This window comes from Carassius auratus, chromosome 21 (assembly GCF_003368295.1).
Source record: "Carassius auratus strain Wakin chromosome 21, ASM336829v1, whole genome shotgun sequence".
NCBI classification, from domain to species: domain Eukaryota; kingdom Metazoa; phylum Chordata; class Actinopteri; order Cypriniformes; family Cyprinidae; genus Carassius; species Carassius auratus.
The window spans coordinates 6170480-6188524 of record NC_039263.1 but is presented as its reverse complement, the minus strand read 5'-3'; the positions used below and the strand labels follow the sequence as shown (position 1 = coordinate 6188524).

The 18045-nt window shown below is 38.6% G+C and overlaps 1 protein-coding gene across 2 annotated transcripts; it reads right to left on the bottom strand.

Moving 5' to 3' along the window:
- Positions 1-13761: 13761 nt before the first annotated feature.
- Positions 13762-17557, bottom strand: LOC113038319 (uncharacterized). Of its 2 annotated transcripts, none has more exons than XM_026195645.1 (2): positions 17518-17557; positions 13762-14856 (listed from the first exon to the last, which is right to left on the bottom strand). In XM_026195645.1, the coding sequence occupies exon 2, from the start codon at positions 14580-14582 to the stop codon at positions 13827-13829; it is 756 nt and encodes a 251-aa protein (XP_026051430.1). In that variant the 5' UTR covers positions 14583-14856; positions 17518-17557; the 3' UTR covers positions 13762-13826. The 2 variants fall into 2 exon arrangements, with proteins under 2 accessions (XP_026051430.1, XP_026051429.1); XM_026195644.1 differs by lacking the exon at positions 17518-17557 and adding an exon at positions 16093-16151.
- Between the last annotated feature and the right edge of the window lie 488 nt (positions 17558-18045).

Sequence of the window (18045 nt, the reverse complement as noted above, 5' to 3'; positions counted from 1 at the left end):
CATTGTAATCTGGAAGATGTTGTTTTGTGCTTAACACTATAAATGCAGTCAATGTTTTCATGAAGGATGCAAATATGTTTTGACAAGAGAACATCATTATTTATTGTCACTTCCTGAAGAGAAGCCCTCCCCAGCATGATATCACTAACGTTAAAGTTATTAGAGTTGGAGACATTGAACTTAGTGGAGCTCATTAAATATATCATATGGATAGGCTATATATATATATATATATATATATATATATATATATATATATATATATATATATATATATATATACGTTTCCATAAAGAAGCTAATTGTTCACTTTATAGACGTAGCTGTTGTGATTGGTAATTAATTGGTTTTTCTTCATTAGTTGGCCATAGTTCCAAAGTAGTTCTCAATGACGATATTTTTCTTTAGTTATTATCAAATAACTAATAAGGAACTACCTATGTCCTAAATGAGCTATTACTTACTGCTTAGTTAATCTTGCTTCTATATTAGTTAATAGTATTAAGTTAAGTGTTAATGTAGTACTACCTATTACTTCCTGCGTAGCTACTTATTAACAACGGACCATTATTTTAAAGCGTTACCATGAAGAGTTGTATTAAACAGCTGCACTCTGATTGATTGATTCCTAATTAAAGGGGGTGGCATTTCTAAACTGGTATCAATTAAATGTTTTATGTACAATTAACTTAAGGTTTGTAAAGTTTACTTAAACTTCTTTTGTAAAATTAACTAAATTATTAAAAACATTGTCCAAAACATTGCATATTAGATGAGCTGACAGTATTAAATTAAGCTGTGCCCAACAATAGTAAATAAGTTGAATTAACCTTAATAAATTAAGTTGACCCAACGTAAGTACATTAAATTGGAATAACAGAGTTGCATAGTAATGAAATATAGCAACTTAATCATGTGGAAATCCTTTCTATGATTTGTTATATGTTTGTTCACAGAGTAATTTTTTTTAGTGCATCTTAGCACTCTAAATAGGCCTAGGCATAGGCTCATTTAGCCTATAAATAAGCCAACGCATCAATAAAAATGAGTCTTTCTTAAATTAAATTAAGATAAATTCTAAATTAAGATGGGTATTTGGCAATAATGAAATTAAGATAAAGGCTCCGCCGGATTTGCTATGCCACTAGCAGCATAAATTTAATAACAGAATAATGCCAACATTGGCCTATATACTCTGTGTACATTATGCACTTAAGACTCAATTAATATTTAGTTGTAATTTGAAAAACCTTTACTCACCAAAATTAGGCTAGGCCTACATGTTTTTTTGAAGGAAAATTATTGAATCCACTGTAGATGCTATCCTAGGAACTACCAAAAGTCCAGCGTTTTGTGACCTTAGTGTCAGAGCTTTAATTTGGCAGAAATTAAGACTCTGACATCAGAGACCCAAGTTTGAGCCCCGGTTCTGACAGAATAACCAAGAGACACCTAATCCTCAAGAACTCCTTGCCACAGTTGCTCAGTATTAGTCCACAGTCCAACGCCATGAGTCAGCACTATTTCAGCAGGAGACTTTGATGGCTAAACACTCACAGTTGCTGTCTGATCTCATGACTTCTGTCCATCAGATCTTTGACCGGCTGCCCTCTACCTCAGTTACTGCCTCTACTGCTGTCTCTGTATCCCTTCCAGATTCTTGAGTGCTCTCTCCTTTAAGTCAGAGATGGGGACTCGAGTTTGAGACTCGGACTCGAGTGCGACTTAAGTCGCACAAACAGTGACTTCAGACTTGACTTGAGACTCGTCCTCGAAAGACTTCAGACTCGACTCGGACTCGAGCTCCGGGACTCGTGAACAATGTTAATTTTTAGTAAACGTCAGATGAGCTCGCTGTTAGAGTTGTGACGTTGGCGAACGAACCGATTCTTTTGAATGGCTCATAAACATGAACGATGGGAGCCGAGTCACGGCTGGAGGGGAGCCGTTCTTTCTGTCGCTCTTTTTTCCTATGCGTGTTTCAGAGCGCGTGTTTCACACAGATGCACACAAATGAGCTCCTCCGCGAGACAGAACAGTTATAGGGGGAGGGGCGCACCCAGCGCAGGCCAACCCTTTATAGCGTGATGATATTAGTTATTAGTTGTGCACGCATTCTTCACGTGAGTCCTCTATTAGAAAAAAACCTGCGTGCCTCTGTCATTGGGTAGGAGCGGAGCCATGACGTTTTGCACAGATATTCATTGGAGCCCACTTTGTTATTGTTCATTGACTTGAAGGGGCTGATGTCCTATTTGCAAAGTTTACAGTAGTAATAGTATGTAGACATTTCCATTTTATTTATTCTAATTTTATCTACTTTAAATATTTTTGGTTCTCTATCAAAATGTTCTTGTGTGATAACAATGTTCTTGTGTGGAAGTGTTTGTAGTAAAAGCTGTTTTGCACAGAAATTCATTGCAGCCGGCTTTGTTTTTGATGTTTATTTGTGAGTAGGTATTGTATGAATAACATAAGTCAGTGTAGCTTTGTTCATTCTAAGAGAGGTGTGCAGCTATACAGCCAGGACAGACAGAAGGCCATTACTGAATCCATAAATGCAAAATACAGATATTAACTTAAAAGTAAAGCATTCTTGGTGTTTTTGTCATGTTGCAATAGCCTGTTTACACTGATTATATACCAAAATCAAAGTTGATATTGTATGCTAATAAATAGAGTTGTCATAATAACATATTACATGCTTTGAATTCCTTATATATAGCTATGCAGTGTTCTAAGCAGCTTGGATGGGTCGCTGTACGTGATGCAACATTTATTATAACCAGAGACTTAATATAATAAAGAGACTTGAGACTTGACTTGGACTCTAGCTCAGAGACTTGAGACTTGACTTGGACTCTAGCTCAGAGACTTGAGACTTGACTTGGACTCTAGCTCAGAGACTTGAGACTTGACTTGGACTCTAGCTCAGAGACTTGTGAGCATCTCTGCTTTAAGTGAACCTCGCCTACCTCCACCACAACATTTCTCAGGTGATCCCAGTGCATGTGATGGGTTCCTGACTCAATGCTCTCTCACGTTTGATCTACAACCATCGTCCTTCCCCTCAGATCGGGCCAAGATCACATATGTAATCACCCTCCTTTCTGGCAAAGCTCTTTCTTGGGCAACCACGGTCTGGAAGGCACAGGCCCCCTTCTGTACAAGTTATTCTGCATTCTAAAAGGAGTTCAAGCGAGTCTTCGATCACCCCTTCAGTGGTCGACAAGCCTCAAAGAGACTTCTCACCCTCCGTCAAGGTAATGGCAGTGCAGCTGAATATGCCATTCAGTTTTGGACCATTGCAGCAGGGAGTGGTTGGAACAATGAGGCCCTCATGGTGTGTTTTCCTGAATGATCTGTCAGAAGCAATCAAGGATGCTTCTGGCTACCAGAGAACCTGCTGTTGATCTGGAAACTCTTATGGATCAAGCAATCCGGCTGGATAATTGCCTGAGAGAGAGAAGCAGGAACTGCCCATCTTTTTACTCATTGTCTGCCAGTGCCCCAAGATTCTTCGGAACCCATGCAATTGGGTAGGGCTAGGCTTTCCCCCTCAGAACGAGACCATCGTATGAGAGAGCGCTGTTGTTTATATTGTGGATTTTATGGTCATTTACCCTCCACCTGCCCGAGCTTTCGGGAAACGCCCAGTCCCGTACAGGCAAGGAAGCACTGTGATGGGAGTTACATGCACCACTTCACCTTCCAACTCTGGGCTGTTCCTTCCTATAACACTCACTTGAAGAGAACAAAAACACCAACTCGAGGTATTGATTGATTCTGGCGCTGCCGGGAATTTCATGGATGTTTCTCTTGCCAAGAGTCTCCAGATCCCTACTTATTCTCTTCCTGCACCCCTAACTGTGACAGCCTTGAATGGAAGACCATTGTCTCCCGGCAAAGTAACCCACCTCACCTCTCCCCTTGGTCTCACCACTTACCAGCACCAGGAGAGAATGTGCTTTCACCTTATACAGTCTCCAGAGTTCCCGGTTATCCTCGGTCACCCATGGCTTCTCCAGCATAATCCACACTTTGACTGGTCCACTGGCACTGTTCTCAGTCGGGGTCCCACCTGTCAGACTAAATGCTTGGCCCAGAACCCCCCTGACCCTGTTCTCGAGTCCCAAGAAACCCTAGATCTGTCTCAAGTCCCTGCTCAGTACCACCACCTCAAAGCAGTGTTCAGTAAAAGGAAGGCCACCTCCTCAACCAACTCATCAGACTTATGACTGCGCCAATGAGTTACTCCCAGGCACTTGTCCCACCAGAGGTCGTATATTCTCTTTGTCTCCCCCTGAACAAACAGCTATGGACAAATACATTAATGAAGCTCTTGTGGCAGGCATGATCCAACCATCCACTTCCCCTGTTGGAGCTGGATTCTTTTTTGTTGGGAAGAAGGATGGCGGACTTCGACTATTGATTACAGGGGCTTTAATAAGATAACCATTTGAAACCGCTATCCCTTGCCAATAATGACGACTGCATTTGAAATTCTGCAAGAAGCCTCCATCTTCACTAAGCTTGACTTGCGCAATGCTTACCATCTTGTGCGCATTAGGCAAGGAGATGAGTGGAAAACTGCCTTCAACATGCCCACTGGGCACTATGAATATTTAGTTATGCTCTTTGGCCTCACTAATGGTAGACAATATCCTCATCTTCTCGAGTTCCCTCCAAGAGCTTGTAAAACATGTCAGTAAGGTTCTAAGGTTATTATCCCATAGAGGAGAGGACAACAAGCTGCATCCATGTGCATTCTTTTCCACCGCCTTACACCAAATGAGAAGAACTATCATGTAGGGGATCGAGAGTTACTGGCAGTCAAGTTAGCGCTTGAAAAGTGGAGACATTGGCTTGAGGGGGCCAAACACCCATTCCAAGTACTCACAGACCACAGGAATTTGGGATATATTCAGCAGGCAAAGCGACTCAACCCCCGCCAGGCACGATGGTCCTTGTTTTTCAATAGATTCCAGTTCATCTTATCCTACAGCCCCGGCTCTAAAAGCCTAAAGCCTGGTGCTTTGTCCCGAGCATATGTTAAAACTCCACAGGAAGACTGTTTTGCATCAATAATCCCCAGTTCCAAGATATTAGCTCCTATCAGGTGGAATCTGGAAGATACAGTAAAACAAGCCCAAGCCAGAGAACCAGACCCAGGAGGGGGGCCAACCCACTGTCTGTTTGTCCCAAAAGCTGTCTGCTTTCAGATCCTCCAGTGGGGACACTCCTCTCGTCTCACTTGTCATCCTGGTACCTCACGCACTCTTGGGTTCCTTCAAAGACGATTTTGGTGGCCAACTATCAAGGAAGATGTGACAACATTTGTGAACGCGTGTCCCATATGCAACCAAAGTAAAATCCCTCACCGCTCTCCTCAAGGGCTATTGCACCCTCTCTCCATACCTCATAGACCTTGGTCCCATCTTTCCATGGATTTTATCACTGGTCTTCCACTATCACGAGGCAACACCACTATCATGGTCATAGTAGATAGATTTTCCAAGGCCGCTAGATTTATTCCTCTACCCAAACTACCCACCGCAAAAGAAACTGTTGATTTGATTATAAACCATGTGTTTAGAGTCTTTGGAATTCCACAAGACACCGTCTCTGATTGAGGACCCCAGTTTTCCTCCCGATTCTGGCGGGCTTTTTGGCAATCTCTGGGGGCTACAGTGAGCCTGTCTTCTGGGTTTCACCCGGAGTCCAATGGACAAACAGAGAGGCTTAATCAAGATCTTGAGACTACACTGATATGTATGGCAGCTAACAATCCTTCCTCTTAGTCTTCATTCATCATGTGGGCAGAATACGCACACAATACCCTTCGCTCCTCTGCTACAGGCATGTCTCCTTTCGAGTGCCAGTTCGGGTACACCCATCCACTATTCCCTGAACAAGAGGTGGAGGTTGCAGTTCCCTCTGCTCATCAATTCGTTAAACGCTGCCGCCAGACATGGAAAAAAGCCTGATCACTTCCTTTGCATCTTTGCTTGGTTATTATTGTTCCTAAGCAAGTTGCTGCCGTAAGTCTGCTTTAGTTCCAAGATCTATTCTTTGAAAATCTTTTTGAATTATTTTCCTGTGATTAGTTTTGCTGTTTTTCTCTGAGTTTTTGTTTTGGAGACTATTTTACTCTTTTTGACCCTTTCTGGTCTGAAGATTTTTCTGTTTAGTAACCTAACTGTAATCAAAGGACATTTTGTTCCCTTTTGCTGTTTTTGTTTAATAAACTCTTCTGAGTTAAGTTAAGAAGACGTCTGACTATTGGGTTCAACTACCTCCTGTGGCTCAGAGGTAGAAATTAAGACTCTGGCATCAGAGACCCAAGTTTGAGCCCCGGTTCTGACACTTAGGGAGCATGATGGACTGTAGCCTGGTATAAGGCTAGTTAGGTATGCAGGAGCTAAACAGTTTAGGGCCTTATAGGTAAGTAAAAATAATTCAGTAATTATAATTTGTAACTGATACGGAACTTAATAGGTAGCCAGTGCAGAGACTGTAAAATTGGGGTAATATGATCACATTTTCTGGACCTGGTAAGGACTCTAGCCACTGCATTTTAGACTACCTGTAGCTTGTTTATTGAAAATGCAGGACAACCACCTAGCAGTGCATTACAATAGTCCAGTCTAGATGGTGTGTACTATTTTTTGGTCCAATAAGTAATATCTCTGTCTTGTCCGATAAACATCTAAATGGCTAAAGTCTAATATCACTGTAATCAGCACAAACTGGGCTATAAAGATATGTGAGCAGCATGTATATGGGTCAAAGATTAAAAAGTGTTTAAGCATTAAATTAGTAATAATGCTTTAAACTGTTGTAGCCCCCCCCCCCCCCCCCAAAAAAAAAAATAATGCAAAAAGTTTTCTGTTTTTTTATTAATTGCAATTTTGTTTTTGTTTTTCTAAGCAAAAAATACATATCATACATTTCCCCCTGATTTACAGAAGACACCCAGTGAAATGTCATTCAGTGTAACAAGCCTGTCAGACATATTTACAACAAAAATCAATTTATGACATATTAAAAGACTAATTGCTTTCACCCCAAATACTAAGAGTTTTTTAACATTTGCCACTATCCTAGGTTTTGCCCATTTGGCAGTAAGAATTTTTTACTAATTTAAAACACAATAAAATTTAGTATGCTCCATTATTCTTTTAGATATTTTAATATGTACATGTCAGAATAAGCATGTTGTTTGAATTTTTGCATAAATATTTTGTTACACTGAACGACAAAGTAACATTATTTGAACCAAATTTTGACATTTTATTATCCAAGAACTTATTTGAAACCTTAAAAGTAGACATTTTACTTACATTTTAATGTGCTTTCTATTGACACAAAATCACTTTTGTACATTTCTTTTGATGCAGACATCTTAACGTCTTTGACCCATATACATGATTGTGTTTTTGAGAAAACAATGTATATGCATGGTTAGTGAAAAACAAAAAAAACAAAAAATCACTTGAATAAGGCATTAAAACACATACAGAACATTGGTTCCCGGGACTTTTGAGAACTGGATATTGTAGCCTAGAATCGAAATTATGGTAAAATCATCTTGTTCTCTCACTTACAGAAAAAAATATATTGAGATACATTTTTAAGACACTTTTTGTGAAGAAAGGGTCTATGCGAGAGGGCGTGAACTGTCATGCATTATATTGTGATTTACACCTCAGAAGACAAAAACCCTCATAATGAGCTGCATATGAGCCTTTAAGTCAGGTTTGTGAATGAGAGGGAAGAGTTAGAAGAAAGAATGTGAGGACAAAATAAATGTTTATATTTTTTATATTTGTAGTTTATTTAGAATATATTTAATTATCCCAGAAAATAATTTAATATTCACTTGCGAGCAGTGGCGGCTCCAGACAATTTTGATTGGGGGGGCAATGGTGGGTCCTGGTCATTTCAAGGGGGTCTCATGAAAACCAACAAAAAATACAGTGCACACAGCTAATAACTGCATATTACTGCTACTAAAAAACAAAAACAACACAGCATATCAACTACTTTGTTTTTAATTAATTAATCAATTGCAGTTTGCAAACAATATGCTCAATACTTTAAAGGGTTGGACCTAATCAATAAGTCCACCTTAAATATTGATACAAAACATAAAAAACTGATACACTGGAATATAGTGATTCATATTTTTATTACTGTTGTAGTTGTTGTTGCCTAAAATCGAACACCTTTGCAATGTAAATAAATGACAGGCTACATTTGTTATTCATATCATTCACACTGCACTTTGATGTCAGGTATATTATGCATTGTTTATTATTATATTTTTACATTTATTTCCAGAGAGATATTATTGAGTTTACAGGCTAAAGTGGTCTTGCTGTTATAAACACTGTTGCTATTGTAGAAAAAAAAAAAAAATATGTATATATATATATATATATATATATATATATATATATATATATATATATATATATATATTTGCGTCACATTTAAAATATAATTATATTTTAATTCATTTCTGAATAGTTTTTATTTTTATAATGATAATTCAGAGAATGCGAAAATCTGAATAAGCCTTACTAGTGTTGTGATAATTATTTTTAAGGCACTCTATGTGTTAAAAAATAAATAAGTACTGTAATGTAATAATAGTGTAGTCAAATAACAAACAAAAAAGACCAGACCCCTCGATCTCTGTGAAACTTTTCTCCCTCAAACAGCATGCTAATGTTACTTCTACACACAGCAACATATCTGCATGTTCTCACATCAGATCGTTCTTGTAAAATAATAATAAGTAAATAAACATCAAAATCACTTCGCTGAGAATGAAACACCACTTACCAGCTGCTGCGGTGTTGAAAATATCCTTTTGCAATTAAAAAATGCGCTTCGGATGAGGTTGTCGTGAGGTGAAAGGTCATCATGTTGGTTATTTTATTTACGGCTAAATAATTATTAATAAATTGTACTATTATGATTGGGGGCGTGGGCAGGCATTCACAAAACGGAATGTTATTACAAAAAAAAAATTCGAGGAAATTTTGCTTTGACAAAAGGGCACTTAAGGGGCAAACATAGCGATTTGGGTTCGTCGGCGTTCCCGGAAGCGGCAATGTTTGCGATATATGGTCCGGGGGAACTAATCTTCCTCATTTTTGGTTCCGCCCCATCACAGTCACTCCGTGACATTTCTGTTTCTTTTCATTTTCTTTTCTAATGGCAGTCCATAATTGCTGTTGTTCTTTACATCCCAAGCACCCCTGCATTCTTATCATGGGTTTGTATTATGTTTTATTTATTAAGTTTTTATTAGTATAAATTAGAAATGTAATATGCAAAATGGCAATGCAATATGTAAAACGGCAATGTGTTTCTGTATTTTAATGTACATTTTTCCCTACGTGTCCAATATTTTGTGCAAAATGAAAAAAATATTATATAGTTTACATTAGCTATTTCCTACAATAATTTTAATATGCAAAATAAAAACATATTTTAATGCTTTATAAGTTGCAAATTTAAAATGAAAATATATTACACAAATTTGTTTTCTTAAACAAATTTTGTAGGACACTTGGGATTGCATTTTCATCATAATATTGCTTGATAATTGTAACAAAATACAGTGAGAATTTCAGAATGCATTCTGAGCCAAAGGTGCCGCGAAATAGTTTAAATTTCTATTATTCTTAGTGCATTGAAGAAGTAGATTAAGTAGATTGACACTTACAAGATGTTTCAGTTGCATTTTCACTTAATACCTCGTGATGAATATAAAGTCAGTGTGGATTTGAAATGCATTTGGAAATGCATAACGCCACTGACCTGTCAATCACTAAGCTACATCAACGTGGGGGTCAGCAACAGGACACACAATATGTCAATATTCAGTCAACCAAACGCTCTCCACACTGACTTAAACTAAATTCATCGCTGGGTATTTAATTAAAATGTTATTGAAATGTCTTGTATGTAAGAGTCAATGCATTTAAGAAAAATAAAATATTTAAATCTCCATTTTGCTGCGCATTTGGCTCAGAATGCATTCAGAAATTCTCACTGCGACTTCCAGCATGCAGTAAATGGCAACATTACATATTCATAATAATTTAAGATGGCGTATACAACGCTGGAGAGCATTTGATTGTGTGCTGTAGCCCGTTATTTCCGTTGCTATGCCTAAATCTAAACGTGCTTCTCCCGCTCCCGATGAAGCTGAAGAAGTAGGCAACATGGCCTCTGCCGCTTCAGGTTTAACGCCTGCTCTTTTAAAAGAGATGCTTACCACAACAATTCGTGAGGAAATCGCGTCTCTAAGGACTGAGTTTCTCACTGAAATACGCGCTTCCACAGCTACCCTCCAAGCTACTATTTCCAGTCATGGCTCCAAAATTAAAGACATTGAAGCATCAATGAACAGCGTGGGCAAAAGGCTCGACGTTTTAGAGCGCAAAAGTCAGTCCCTGGAAAGAGATAACGGTTTTTCCTGGGTCAGACTTGGTCTTCGGTGGTGGTTGACCGACATGGTCATCCACACACAGCAAAGAGTACCCTAGTACCCACATGATCCGCAAGCCCAATATTGAAAATAAATGTTAAATTTAAAATAAATACAAAGAAACTTGGGGTGGCACGGTTCAACTTTTTCACGGTTTCGGTTTGTTTCATGATTTCAGAGTCACGGTTTTCGGGAACAGTTCGGTATGTGGTTTGTTTATGGAAAAACTATACATTCTAGTATATATATATATATATATATATATATATATATATATATATATATATTTATATATATATATTTTTTTTTTATTCTACTAAAAGCACAAATAAATACAGTAGAGTAAAGATACAAACAGTGGTTTATCAAATTTTTTTTTTTTTGGGGGGGGGGGGTCTAGCATACACTGTAAGCCCGGATAAGTTGAATTTACTTAAAAAATTTGAGGAAACCGGTTGCCTTAAAAACTTTAAGTAATGGGTTATGAAACTTGAGTGCATTTAACTTAAATGCATGAAAGTGTGGAATTATTATTCAAAGTACTAGTTCAAAATACAAAATTCAAATTACAAAATAAGTTCAAAACACTGAATGCCTAGTTGATTTCACTTACAATCTCTTGTAATATCAGTTGCCTTGACACATGAACTCCACTTACTATTTTAAGTTAAAGTAACTAAACCTTTGTATTTCATTGCATGTGCTAAACTATAATGTTTAAATTAAGACAAATACGCAATACAAAAGTCTTTTTTTTTTACTGTTTTATTTAAAAACAGCATTAAGTTACAGGGTTGTTGTCCCCTGCTTTAACAACCTTGAATCATAAGCCAGAAACAGTGGCAAAATGTCATTCATGCCCTGAAAGCACCATCATGCCAACGAAAACACTTATTGTGCTAAAGCATGTGTACATCATTATTACAACAAATCACATTAAAACTGTATTATAACTTACACGGCTATTAGGGAAATGTTTTATATAGTTGAACACACATGACTAAAATATCTACTCTATAAATCATGAAAATCCAAAATGCACCAAGATGCATCAGCTTTTAGTTGGTAATGTAACTAAAATACCCAACTTATTTGAAATAAAAAATTTTATCAAAGCCTGTGTCATGGAAACTTGTGCAAAAAACAGTGCAAATACCACAGAACACATGTACCCCAAACCTTACGCAACAGTAAACATGTTTTCATAAAAGTCCAACATTACAAACTGTGGCAAACAAATCTGGAACAGTAGAAGAGCCATTTCGAACCCCGATTTATGCTTCCAGCTGATTTTTCAAAGTTTGAATTTTGGGTACCAGCTCACTTTTACCCAGTTTGAGCATTACTTGCTGAATAAAATGGAAAGTGTTTTTCATGCACTTGGGGTAGTCCAGGTGCAGGGCATAGATCAGTCCGAAAAGGACACAGAAGGCCTGAGGTAGGTTGGACAGTTCATCCATTACCACAGACCCTTCCAAGATGATCCCTACTCTGGATGGGTTGAGCTGGGTATTTTCTTGACCAAGGCAGAGAATTCCCACTGGAGTTTCACTGTACGAGTCCTTGTCAGTTACATCCTATCATTGAAAGAAACGTTTTGACAAGGAGAGAACATAAACATGCCAGTTAGAAAATGTTTTTTGTGCACCAAAAATAACCTGTGACTGTTCATAATGAACAGCATTGTACAACATAAACCACACTGAAAGTAATTTATATTAAAAGGACGATATTGAATTATCAAATGCCATATTCAGATCTGTAGAGGTCGCAACACTTTGCCCAAAATATTTAGTTTACTCACTTTGAGTCACAGCCGTGCTGAATTTTTTTTTTCAATGGAGCAACCAGAACCTAACAAGTTCAATCAGAACTCCCCATTTGAGTTTAGACCCAAAAACATTTTCACAAGTTCCAACTGGTGACAGTAAAGTTAAAAAACTAATTGGGAAATTGTAAAAGGATTCATACAACTTTAGTTATTGGGAGCAATTTTCAACTCTTTCAATAGGACTGGGACTGAAAGTGGGTAAACTATCTTTGCTCGGCCATAAAATAGAGACTTAATGGAGACACTGATCAAATAATTTTGAAAATGAATGGCAGTGTTCATTAACAGCTAAAAAGGAGACAAAAGGAGCATGCACCTGCAACATTTACAAAAACAAATTAACTTACAGAGCATGTCCTGAAGAAGGCAGAAGAATCATCCGCCAAGATGACAGGCAGTCCACGAAGACAGGCACCTGATGTCTGTTGGCTCAGTGGTCTGCAAAATAGTGGACACAAGAGTTAAAACATATCTTGCTAAGGATACTCACATCAGGGTTTCCCATACATTCATTAATTTGTGGTGGCTCGTGTGTGTGTGAGCCTATGTGTGTCTGAGTTTGAGTGTGTGTGAATGTAAATGTGTGTATGTGAGTGTGTGTGAGTCTTTTTGAAAGAGTGTGTGTGTGTGTGTGAGTCTTTTTGAATGTGTGAATGTGTGTGTGAGTTTGTGTGTGTGTATGTGTGTAACTACCTCCAGGTTGTTGTGTTTTGGTGTGAGTGTGTCCACCTCCATCTCCAGGTTTGTGTGTGTGTGTCCACCTCCATGTCGGCGTGTGTATGTGTGTGTGTGAGTGAAATTTGCAACAGGAAGTCTGTAGAGCGGTCATAGAAAGTGTAGCAATGGCATAGCAATGTAGCAATAGCAATGTCTTTAAGTTATCTGACACTAAGTGTTGGCAATGGAAATGTGTACGTGTCAATAAAAATATATGATATATTTAACCCTTTTGTTGTGCCTTAATCCCCAAACACCACCACTAATATAATCTAATTCTGTGGGAAACACTGCACACATATTTATCAAATAAATTCCAGAAATTCATCACAATGTTTATGTACAAGAAGACAAAAGGAGAGGAAAATGGAGAGGACAAAAAAGAAAATTAGGTAATGAAGAGAGAAAAGGAGACGATTAAGGAAGGGAAATGAGATGGTAAGAATGAAAAAGACAGAAAAAAAGATAAAGAGCAGAGAAGAAAGAAGAGACAAACTGAGATGAACAGAGAAAGGAAAGATGTAGTAGACTAATGTAGTCAAACCCACCTTTGTCTGACGTAAAAGCTCAGCCAAAAGCTGAGTGTGTGTGTGTAAGGCCTTTCTTCTTCCGAAAGAGGTCCATCAGCCTTGGAGAGAAACGGTCAAGTTCAAAGAAATTATCTTGCAGACTTTTCCCCACCACTCTGGAGAACCCGTAATAAACCTGAAACAAAACATGTATTGCATATGAAGCTAAAAACAAGAATCTATGCACAAATTGTATTTAACATTACAGTGACACATACGTCTTTTTTAAACACTCAGGAGTAATACATACCTGGCTTTCTGTGAAAAGAGCTGGCCATCGATGTAACATGTGGCTGATGGCAGGCTTGTTTTGGACAACTTCTTTTCTCAGAAGCGCAAATGTCAGGTCCATCTCTTTCTTAACAAGGGACCCATTTGGCTTTGTCTTCATCATCTCATTGACCAAAACCTGGCGAACTTCTTCCAGGTTGTGGTCATCCCCCCCCTCTGGAAATTCAGGTAGGAAATTAAATTCTCCTTTCCTTGGCTTTTTTATGCCTTTGTGAGAAGGGTCGGCATTTGCAGTGTACCTTCCACGTTTACCACCATTGACAGTGACATCAACTCGTCCAATCTGGCGCATTTTGGTTCTGTAGTTTCCCATCTTGAACTTGAGACTGTTCTTCCATCCATTCCAGCCGGAGGATGACCCTGATTCTTTGAGACACGGGTGGGTTTGTACTAAGGCTTTTGCAACTGCTTCAAAATCTTCCTTTTCTGGGTATGCTTTAAATGCATATATGGTCTCGGCCAATTTCTCCAGTATATCATGTTTCAACTCTTTTGTCACCTTAAGACATGTTCCATCTCTCAGACACAACAGGTTACCTTGACGAAGTCTGTACTCAACATCAACTGAAAATTTGGGAACGTCAAATACATCTGGCCACTTAAAACTTCTATCCAGAGAGGAGCTGGACAGGATTCTCTGTGTCTGCCTGGCTGCTTGTTTCACCATATGATTCAGTGTCTGCTGAGATTGGTACCAGCTCAATCATAGGGATGATTTTGATTGTTGGCTTCTCTGGGAGCTCAGAGAGATTGGTGAGGTTACACAGTTCATTGTTAAATTCAGGATCTTGGTACTGTAAGGTGAAACTATAGTTTGCTTTGAGAGTGCCTTTGAGCCAGCCAATCAAATCGTCAAGCGTGTCAGGTCGTTTTGTCGTCATCTTTCTTATATCTCCCTCGGAGACAATAACCCTCATGGTTATATTCTCTTGCTCAGCCATCTGGGAAATCATGATAAAAGACAGGTATTTAGCAAATAACATATCGTCTCAGTGTTACCATAAATTCTCCTTGTACCCTATATGCTGATAATGGGAAGACATCATTAAAGTCTGACATCTGAACCACAACCAAAGAGGGGACCTCATTACAGACAAGTTGGTAAGATCTTAAATGCTCACAATACCATGCTGTCATTTTGTGGCAAACAAACATAATTTCTGTGTTAACAGCCAAAATTTTTTGAATCTGGCCAAATTCAGGGAGACCTGAGCATGAGCCAGTAGAGAGTATCATGCCGGGATGATATTTGATTCCATCTACACAAACAGATGATGCATTAAGAACCGACTCAGGCTTTGTAATGTTTTGCGCGATTACTCTCTGAACGTTCAAAGGGAAAGAGGCAAGCAAAACTGGGGTAACCTTTGTCATCTCAACTGACGGTCTGAAAAAAGAGCTACAGTCAAGGTGGTAACTGACTGCTTTCTGGTGTTTGGTAGCAAGTGTCATGGCAACATTTTTGAAGTTTTCACATTGCGAATTGCCTTTTTAAAGAACTTGTGCTTCCCCTCAAAGCGCATTGTCCAAACATCACACAGGGGACAAAATTTCCTTACAAGCTAAGGGTAATGTTCCAAAAAGTGATGTTTTGGCCTTAAATGAAAATCTGGAAATGTTGACAGCAGCAGCTGTCTGTGCTCTGCTATTTTACAGTCCAGGAAATGCAGTGTCTCCTCAGTATGCCTTGGTGCAACAGCTAGCTCAACCACATCTTTGAGAAGCATGGTAATTTCCCAAGTGTTGTCACCCTCAGGGACACAGTGACCAATAAGAAAAGGAAGGAGCCTTATGAGACACCAATTCTCATGGCCATTTCCACCAATGGTTCTTTTGGCGGAAAATCCCTTTCCAATAATCTGAGGTCGGTCTGTTTTGTCAGTAAATGTGTAGTTAAAGTGCCTGATGGCCTGATTTAACATTTCTAGTGTGAAATACCCCTTGTCTATCATGTCTTTAAGACAAAGGGACAACTCAGTTGGAACAATGCCTTCCAATATATCATGCAAGATGTCAGGAGGGTAACCAGTGACTGCATGAAAGTGCTCAAGATTCTCAGTTAAAGGACATGCTCTTTTCACACCATAAGTCCGACTCAATGCTGGGTCCTCTCTCACCTCCTGCACCTGCTTATCATGGGAGTTTTTGTCTCTGAGTTTAAAGTAACCAGAGCATACCTCTTGGTGTTGTATGTCAATACTGCTTGCCGAACAGAATCTGCAGAACTTGTCAGTAGTGAAGCCAGGAATCTCCAGGAATCCTGCCAGGGAGTGGGCACCAAGATTATCAGCAACAACATATAAGACTGTGTTTTTCACACTCTCACCTAGTTGTTCCAAGTAAACACCATTTTGCTCCAATAACTTTAGATCATAGATAAGAGGTTGCAGAACTTTAGCGTAACCACACTCTTTGACTGTTGAGGTATTGCACAGTAGTGCAAGTTGGATTGAGTTGAGGGTTGACCTATATTTTGCAGGTATGTTGGCAATGACCCAGTATATGGCACACATTTTATGTTTCAGCTTTGATGTTCCTAGAGGTTTTGGCTACTTCAAAGTCATCAATGTAAAGTGTAAGAGCAATTGTGAACTCTTCCCTTGCAAGAAGAGAGTTTTTATTAAAGCACTGCCCATCTACATATGAGCTATTTTCCTGTGGGACATGGACTTTTTCTGACATGGCTTTATCCAATATGTCAGTTTTGTTCAGCAACTTCTGGAGCATGGGAACAATAGGGACATATGCAAGTGTTATTTTTGCCTTTTTCCACACAATATTCAATGGGGTTCACCAGTGGAAACTCTCTACGTACATAGGCCGCTCTCTTTTTAGCAGTTCCTAGGGATCCATCTTTGGCACAAAATGACATTATGTTACTTTCTGACACGACACTGGTAACCTCTCTCACAACGGTTTCATTAATGTCAGCATAATATTTCTTAAGTACGGCCCTCACTCTGTTATGCAGAAGTGGCTGTGACAGCTTATTGATTTGACAAAGCTGCTGTATTACTTCTTGCACAGAACTCTCTGGTATGTGAAGGACAGTTTGCATCTTTACAGAAGAGATGCTAAGTTGTGCTCAAGCTGTTTTTCTAATGATGAAGATCATTCTCACTAGCTTCTACACTGTGCCATTTGGTCTTGTGCAGCATCATTGTCATCGCTTACATTTTCCAAACCAATGATTTCTGACTTGAAACTTTTCCAGTTCTGGTCCTGGTGTACTTTACTTTTGTGTGCTTTGAAAGTGGAGTATATACTTGTTTCAAAGTTACAGTCTTTATACGGGCACCTGACTTAATGGTTTACTTTTAAGTGTGCAGTATGCAGGTGAGTAAAGTAGTCAATCTGAGAACAAGACTCGGCAAACCCACATGACAGACAGCAAAATTTAACTGGTTCATCTGGCTGCTGATCAAGAGTTTTGGTGTGAAGGCGAGATAAATGTACTTTTAGTGCATTGAGTGATTTAAATGTACATGGACATTCCTGATATAAACAAGGAAAAGGCTGTGTTCTTGCATAACTTCCATGTTTTAGCCTATAATGTTTAAATAGCTGTGCTCTCTTTTCACAGTTAAGAGGGCAATACTTACACTTCCAAAGCATATTTTTCAGAGTTTGGTATTCAGTTTGTTGCTAATATCAGGACACTGGTTTTAAAGGAATCTCTTCCTATGACCTGCAACACAATAAAACAAAGAAAATAAGAGACAAGGGAACTTATATAAGCTACAGTAGTCTACTGCAACAATATACCTGTATTTTCAAAGTAGCTAACATTAAATATATAATGTAATTGTTAGGGGTGTAACGTTATTGCTAATATACTCAGTCATAATCCGGTTGCAATTCACTTTCTATTAAGTGCTTGAAGGTAAAATAATCACTAATGCAAAACATATGTCATGCATAAGACAATAATACAATGAATGGTCAAAGTCATTTACATTTAACGTTAATACTAGGAAAAAACAATCCCATGTGGTCGCTAACACTCTTCTTCCCACCGAGTGCGTGTCCCTCGCTCAGCGTGGATCGGGCTGTGTCACCAAGACGCTAAAGTTACAGGTGGAAAAATGTCTAGTTGAACTGGTTACAACAACAGCTTTACACTGCTCACA